The sequence below is a fragment of the Brassica napus genome, chromosome C4 (assembly GCF_020379485.1).
Source record: "Brassica napus cultivar Da-Ae chromosome C4, Da-Ae, whole genome shotgun sequence".
Taxonomy (NCBI): Eukaryota; Viridiplantae; Streptophyta; class Magnoliopsida; order Brassicales; family Brassicaceae; genus Brassica; species Brassica napus.
In genome coordinates this window covers 61,838,946-61,847,765 of record NC_063447.1, presented here as the reverse complement: position 1 = coordinate 61,847,765, position 8,820 = coordinate 61,838,946, and the positions used below count along the sequence as shown (strand labels likewise).

The following is an 8,820-nucleotide window of genomic DNA, read 5'->3' as shown; positions in this document are numbered from 1 at the left end:
TAAAACTTAATAATACTCCCTACATTGGTTGACTAACCAGTATAAAATCGTTATTCTCTAGAAAAACGGAGACAACAAAGGTTCCAAACCTCTTTGATCTTCATCTTATGTTAGTGAAGGACGCAAATATGCATTAAAATAGAATTTTTATTTTTTAAATTTTTTCTCAAAATCTATGGGTCCCCTACGAAAATATTTAATGTTTCGGTAAATGATCTATATCCTGAAGCCTATGATCTTAACTGTTTTTTTTTAATTTCTAAAAACATTCTACATTTGTATTAATGTTTATTAAACTCTCTTTCATGGTACATGGGTATCGTTGAAATTTTGTGTCAATTAATTTAGTAAAACTTCATAATACTCCCTAAATTGGTTGACTAACTACTATAAAATCGCAATTCTCTAGAAAAACGGAGACAACAAAGGCTCCAAACCTCTTCGACCTTCATCATATGTTAGTGAAGGATGCAACTATTGGTTAAAATAGAATTTTCATTTTTTGAATTTTTCTCAAAATCTATGGGTTAACCCCTACGAAATATTTAATTTTTCGGTAAATGCTCTATATACTTATGCCTATGATCTTTACTGTTGTTTTAATCTTTCTAAACACATTCTATATTTGTATTAATGTATATTAAACTCACTTTCATGGTACATGTGCATCGTTTAAATTTTTTGTCAATTAATTTAGTAAAACTTCTTAATACTCCCTAAATTGGTAGACTAACCACTATAAAATCGCTATTTTTAGTAAAAACGGAGACAACAAAGGTTCCAAACCTCTTTGACATTCATCATATGTTAGTGAATGATGCAACTATGCATTAAAATACAATTTTTATTTTTTTCAATTTTTCTCAAAATCTATGGGTTAACAACCCGTACGAAAATATTGAGTTTTTCGGTAAATGTTCTATATACTAAAGTCTATGATCTGTAGTGTTGTTTTAAAATTTCTAAACACATTCAAAATTTGTATTAATGTATATTAAACTCTCTTTTATGGTACATGGACATTGTTTTAATTTATTATCAATTAATTTAGTAAAACTTCATAATAGTCCCTAAATTGGTGGACTAACCACTATAAAATCGCTATTGTCTAGAGAACGGACACAACAAAGGTTCCAAACTTCTTTTACATTCATCTTATGGTTGTGCATGATGCAGCTATGTATTAAAGTAGTATTGTCATATTTTTGAATTTTTCTCAAACACTATGAGTTAATCCCTACGAAAATATCGAGTTTTTCGGTAAATGTTCTATATACTAAACTTTATGGTCTTTAGTGTTGTTTTAAAATTTCTAAACACATTATGTATTTGTATTAATGTATACTAGACTTTGATCCGCGCATCCGCGCGGATATATTTTTCAAAAATATGTTTCTATTTGTTTTTCATGTAAAATATATAAGGGTTATACAAAATACCCGAATCTAAAGAACCGAATCGATCTCGATCCAAAAAAGTAGTACTAAACCCAAACCGAAATTGATTAAATATCCTAATTATTCAAAATTTTGGTTTTTAGAGAACCGAATCTCATCCGAACTGAAGTATTCCGAGTACCCGAATGTATCTGAAATAGATTTATATACTTATATATTTTAACTATTTTTAGATTTAATATATATAAAACATCTAGAATATATATAATACTTTTAACCTGGTTTAAATACTTGAAAATACATACAAATAATCAATAGTAATTATATAAAATAGTAAAAGTATACTTAAAACACCAAAAATACTTATAATAATTGTTGATTATCTATCCAAATATTTGAACTAAAGTAATTTATATGTTAAGTTTAGGTATTTTAACATATGTTATTCTAATTTATATTTAGTATATTATTTTGCTTATATTTTTTGAGAAATTTAAAGTATATAAATATGTAATAAATTTTAAAATTTTAAAAGGGTGATTCGAACTCGAACCGAACCCGAAAAAATCTGAAGTGAACCCAAACTGAAATTTAGAAATATTAGAATGAGGCTGAAATCATTGACCCCGGAAACCCGAAACTCAAACAGACCTGAACCGAACCCGATTAGGTACCAGGTAGATAGTTTCTCATAATATAATGGACTTCCAAATTTTCGTAAAAATATAAGCCCATTACTTTTTTTCTCTTAATATACTGTTATCCATGTTTCCAAACAAACCTTTTTTTTAAACTACAATCCATGTTTCCAAACAAACATCTTTTTTAAAACTGCAATTCATGTTTCCAAACAAACTTTTTTTTTAACTATAAACAAACTTTTTTAAAAAATTGCTATACATGAGAATCATTTTAATTCTTTATCAATTAATTTTGTAAAACTTCATAATACTCCCTTAATTGGTGGACTAACATACTTCCTCCGTTTCAAAAAAAATCTATATTTTAGAGAAAAAAAATTCTTTCAAAAAGATATATGTTTTACATTTTCAATGCATAAATTAATTGCAAATTATAAACTTCAAAAAACATAATGGTATTTATAAAGATTTTATTGGTTAAAATTTATAAGAAATAGTTGATAAAGGAAAATAATGCATTGGTAACTAAAATGTGATATGTTTTCTTAATAAGTGTAAAAAACCTAAAACATACATCTTTCTTAAACGGACGGAATACAATTTAATTTAATATGAATAATTATAAAATAGCTTAAAGAGAGAACTAGAAATTAAACTGAATCAATGATAATATGTCAAATAAAAAAATGTATCACTGAAGTTGAATTCTAAAACAATTATTTATCATTATGCATATTATTAAAGAAAAACTTGCAAAATATTCTTGGTGTTGGTATGATGTAAACAGAATTGTCAAACATAAATCAAATAAAAAAATGTATCACTGAAGTTGAATTCTAAAACAATTATTTATCATTATGCATATTATTAAAGAAAAACTTGCAATATATTCTTGGTATTGGTATGATGTAAACAGAATTGTCAAACATACAGTTTCATACAATGGTGTTGTCAAAAAAATGTTTCATACAATACAATGGTTCATTATGTTACAAGTGTAGTTTAATGTGATACAATTAAATTCGTTAATATTGAAACTCTAATAAAATAGAACAAATAAAATTGTTGATTTGTATTACTAGAGCTTAATCCATGCGCCCGTATCCACGCGCCCTTGCGGATTTGATTTTTACTTCTTTTTTTATAAATTGTTTAGTGACATTTTTAAACATATAGATCATCTAGATATTTTTAAGTCCCTGCAAACTTACCCGGACCGGAAGAATCCAACTTGAATCCGGTCCGAAAATTTATAAAATTTGAACATAGTTTAATTTTAAAATCCAAAAATTTGATACTCGTAAAAACCGATCTGTATCTGAACGTATAATTGAATGTCCATGTCTAGCTGATTATGTAAATAAATAAATAAATAAAATTTTGTTAACCAGTTTGAATTTTTGTCTCTAATAGAACAATTTCGTTTAAACACGTGAAATTATTATGGTTAATACGTAAAACAAATGACATCGAAATGCTATGGTAAATACAATTAATGAAATAGTTTGTAAGAGTGAAAAAGAATGTAAAAGATATAATAAACCACTTAAATGAAAACAATAAATGAACTGGTTAGAATTAGTTAAAAAGAATAAAAATTTGTAAAAACCTACTTAAAAATAGAAAAATATTATTATGTACTTCAGTTTTAATATAATATATTACTAATTAAATCAATATTAAAAATGAGAAATTGTTTGGAATAATTGGATATTGTTTTTCAAAAATATATTTAATCAAAAATATCATAACATTGTGATTTAGTGTGTTAATATTTATAAATAATTTGTTGTCCATAATAAACTTGAATTATATCATTTAAAGGTAAATTTGAAAATGATATCAAATTTGAGGTAAAATTATAATTTCCTTAAAAAATTATTTGAACCAAATATAAATATAAATATAAATATGAGTATTCAATTGAAACTACTAATTAGGAAAAGGAAAAAAAGGTCCATATTGATTTTCCATCACATTGCATATAATACATATGATCAAAACCTCTCTTGATCGTATAATCGACCAATAAATTAGACTCTTACACACAAATGAATTTTTACTCAGTGATAATCTTTTATTTAATTAAAATCATTAAACAATTATCAGAAATACGAATATCCCGACTGGTCCATTAAATAACCACCATCCGAGTACAACTGATCCACCGTGAAGCCCAACTCAGGTACAACGAAGCTAGACTCCCCTTCCTCCACGTGTCCCACACTCTTCTGCTCCGGCGACGAGTAATCCGAGACAGACGGCTCCGGCGAGCGGCGGCGAGGCCTGATCCTAACCGGCTCGTACTCGCAAGTCCCGATCAAATGCGGAAAGTTCAGCTTAGCTTTCGATCCCTTGAGCTGAAACGCCGCTCGGTCGTAAGCCACCGCCGCGTCCTCCGGCGTCTCGTAGGTCCCGAGCCAGACTCTAGCTCCGTTCTTCTTCGGATCCCTTATCTCCGCCGCGAACTTCCCCCACGGCCTCCTCCTCACTCCCCTGTACTGCATTCCCTTCTGCCTCGGCGCCGGTCGCGATCCGCTCGCCGCCGCAGTCGCCGTTGCCGTCGCCGTCGTTGGTTTCACTTCCTCCGCAACCACCGGGGGAGGGACGGCGGGGGTCCAGCCGGAGCTGAAGGCGTCGCGGAGAGTGTTGTAGATAGCCATGTCCTGCGAATCGTCGACGCTCAACGGCAGATCGCTCCAGCTGTCGTTTAAGATGACGTTGCTGAAACTCGGGTTCCGGTAGAAAACGGGCGGGTTAACGCCGTTAGTAACGGAATCAGCTGAGTTTGTTAAGTCGTTGTAATCAAAACCTGACATTTGATAATAATGATGATTTAGTCTTGATCTCTTAATTAATGGAGTTGAGTGCTTCTGAATCAGAGAGAAGGTTTTAGAGAGTGAAAGCTGCTGAAGAATGAAGTGGAAAGCACACTTGCGGAGAAGATTTATAAAGGTCGGATCTATGAGAGTCTGAGAAGGTCCATGGAAGGTTCTTTGAGTTTGATACGACGTCGTACCTTTGGGATATAGAGAGAGGTTTACGCTCTCAGAAGCTTCGTTTTTTTCCCTCGTTGTTTAAAATAGAACGTGACAGAATATTTAGTTATTGATTTTGTTTTTACTTTTAGTCTTTGTCTTTTTCAACACTTTTTCTTTTCTTTTTGTATTAATAATCATTTTTATAACGATCATCTTGCTCGTGGATTTCTGTTTGTTTGTTTAATACTCGTGTTCATTGATTACTAGGATCCCGAATTGTAACAAAACGATAAACTATAACACATATTCGAAAATTGTAAGAAATTGGTTTTGTGTAAAAGTGTTATTTCTCTTTTTTATCATTTATCTTTTTTTTTTGAATATTTTATCCTTTATCGTTTTCCTTCTAGAATCGTTCTACTTCTGTAATTAAATAAAAACTAAAATTTAAATTCATTCGTATCTTGAAATTGTGAGATATCAAACAAAGTACTACATTGGACATTAAACAAAAGAAAATCTAATATATAAAGAGATGTCCAACTCTAATTAGTACGAGGCATTTTGGGAAAGAAACAAAAGAAAAAGCACTATCTCATTGAAATGTTCTATCCAAATCCATGCCGACTTGTCTAAAGCCCAAAGTGGACAATATCGTACTAATCAAACAATATATATTGGATATGGATTTAATAAATTCGAACATTGGTATCAGAGCACCAGGTTTGACGAAGATCTGCAAGAAAACCACAATAACTTTCAAGTAAGAGACCTTTCAAGGTGGAAGAAAAGGTATGTGACAGAAATAAGTCAAGATCATGGAACCTATAACCTTCGAGTAGGAATAGAGACCTTTCAAGGTAGAAGACAAGGTCTGTAGCAAAAATAAGTCAAGATCACGGAACATGTAATGACATTCTCAAAGGACCGAGATGTTGTGGGAGGCGCATTCTCAAAAGAAAGAAACACACGAGATGAGTGTGGTTATTAGTTTGAGAGGGAGAATGTGAGATATAAAACAAAGTACAATATTGGAAATTAGACAAAAGTCTAATATATAAAGAGATGTCTAGCTTGTATAATGATTTTTGGGAAGAAAACCAAAAGTAAATCTATACGGGCTTGTCTAGAATACAAAGTGGACAATATTATATTAATCAAACAATAGAGAGTTAGACATAGATTTAATAAATCCCAACAGGAATGTAAATGAAAGTTGATAAAAAAAAGAATGTAAATGAAACAGTGGTTTACTTGAATATAAATTAAATAGTAATTTTTAGTCGATCATCTTTTTAACTTGTCAATATCAAATCTTAACCTTTTGAATATTCAACATTACATATTAGAAAAAAGCTTATTATATATTAGAAATACTTGCAACGCGCAACACAATAGTGGAAGTCAACAAAAGTAATAGAAACTAACTAAGATACGTTAAAACAACGACAGGTCTATTCAAGATTTTCTCAGGTATAGAATTTATTTTGTAATTAATTATGTGAATCAATAAAGCATAAGCTCCCCGGGTTTTAATATTTACCAGAGCTGAGCTTGATCTGCGCACCAACGCTGATGTGTATTTTTATTTTTTATAAGTAATAATATATTTTAAAATTTACCCGTTTAAATAATGGTTTAATATAACATTTCTAAACACAATAATTTTATAGTTTATATTGAGTAATTTTTTTTTTATCTTGTAAACCATCAATTGTATCATCCATATTTTTAAAATATGATCTGTATATCCACACAAATATATTTTTATTTTTATGGATCAAAATTTTGTGATAATGCATAACTAAATGGTTGTATATACTGTTTAATATATATGGTCTTATATATTTTCTACTTTTTAACATTTATCATACTGAATTTACATTGGACTATTATTTATATGAAAATATATGTAACATAATATATTTATACATTAATCTATATATTATATAAATATTTTTTGTAACTTTTGTTTTAGTTATTACTTATAAATAATAAAATATGATTATATTAAAACAATATTTTCCACTAACTATTTAAAGTTAGATATAGGTTAGTTAATATGGAATTAATTATTATGTATATATGGAATTAGTAAAATAATTACCATATAAAGTATGTATTTAATTACGAAATGTGTATATGGAATTAATTATTTTAAAACACACATATTAAATAAGAAATACAAAGAATATTAAAAGCTATGTTTATTAATTATTGTTGCCATGATTTTTTAGGTAAAATTTGATTTTGAAAATGCATTAATTGAAGAGAAAAAACAAAGATCCTAAAAAGTAGGTTAATTAATAACTTTAATGGCATGTCATTGTAAATATAGTGGAAAATTAAGGTGTAATCTAATTTTGTACTTCTATTTTAATAGATTAGATCGTTTTCAAAAGAGAGATAAACTATAAAGAACAACACAATTTTCACGTGCCAACAAACGTTGTAGAATACTAATATTAAAATTCTGACATGGAAAGGAGATGTCGTAATCGTAGGTCAAAGACACGTTTTGGTAAGTGCGACTTGTGCTTTACTCACCCTATTCGTTGTACCATCTCTATACAAACAAAAGAAAAGCATTTAAATAACTTCTACTTGAGTTTTCTTTAGTGTTTTACCTAATAAAAAACAGTTAAAAACATTGGTAGGAAGCTGACCGACATGATAGATTCTGTTATCTAAATTGTGCTTCAATAATGGGCCAAAGGCCCATCAATTGATACCCCTCATGAAAAGCCCGTTAAAATTTCTGTTCAATCCAGATCAAGGAGAGTAGAATGGGACCAACGTTTAACGCAACAACATGGAGTTATAGACAATTTGGAGTCTTATGAGTTACGAGGCGAGACAACAGTTCACTCCACATCGCTGCTCGGGACAGGAAAGGGTCACATCATAAAAACAACACAAAACAATCTATTAATATGTGTGAAAATATGTTTAGAATTGAGTCCTTTCGACCCCAAACTTGATTAAAAAAGAACATAGTTGAATATCATAGATTATGATTTTAATGGTTATATCCGTTATCGCATGTTGTTCGATAGATATCATAGATTATGGAGAAAACTTTATTCAAGTCCAAACATGTTTAATAAAAAAAGGGATTTATTTTTATGTGAATTTTTTTTTAATTAACGTGACTGAATGAAGCCGTTGTGATGTGGGATACCATTTTAATTATTAAAAACCGTGAAACAAAATCATTCTAGTATTAATGTATTTGGAAAACCTAACCTAATTTCGGTGTGAAGTTTTTTTTTTTTTGACAACTTTTGGTGTGAAGTTTATCATTGATTTCTGGTGAAGTTGTATATTTTCTAATGGTTTATGTGTTTTCAAGAGTTTTGTTTTGTTTTTTTAATGCAGATATATTCTATCAATTCTTCTATTATCGTTTTTGATAGATTTTATTGAATAAAAGAAGCTTCAGACAAAAAAATACCATTAGTGATTCGTATCCCCTATATATTATTTGAAAAGCATTACAACTTCTTTTTGTAGCCACATGTCATCACTAGAATGATTTTTAGAATCATTAGAGAAATATGTTGGTCCATCTAATTATATAATAAGCCTTTTATTAAACTAACAATAAATTCATCATTAATGTACTTTATTATTTCTTTAAATAAAATTTACGGAATTGCCTAATGTGGCTAAAGTATATATGAGAATTAATGATTTTGAATAATAAAGATTTGATAAAAAATAGTGTATCTTCTATCATATTTGTTTAATTTTAAACTATTAAATAAATTAAACAACCACAATAACCATATAATAAAAATT

General features: G+C 29.1%; 1 protein-coding gene across 1 annotated transcript; it reads right to left on the bottom strand.

Annotated features, from left to right (window-relative positions):
- Positions 1–3,974: 3,974 nt before the first annotated feature.
- On the bottom strand, positions 3,975–5,033 carry LOC106370203 (ethylene-responsive transcription factor 13). The gene has a single exon (XM_013810257.3). The coding sequence runs from the start codon at positions 4,855–4,857 to the stop codon at positions 4,144–4,146; it is 714 nt and encodes a 237-aa protein (XP_013665711.1). The 5' UTR covers positions 4,858–5,033; the 3' UTR covers positions 3,975–4,143.
- Positions 5,034–8,820: the final 3,787 nt, after the last annotated feature.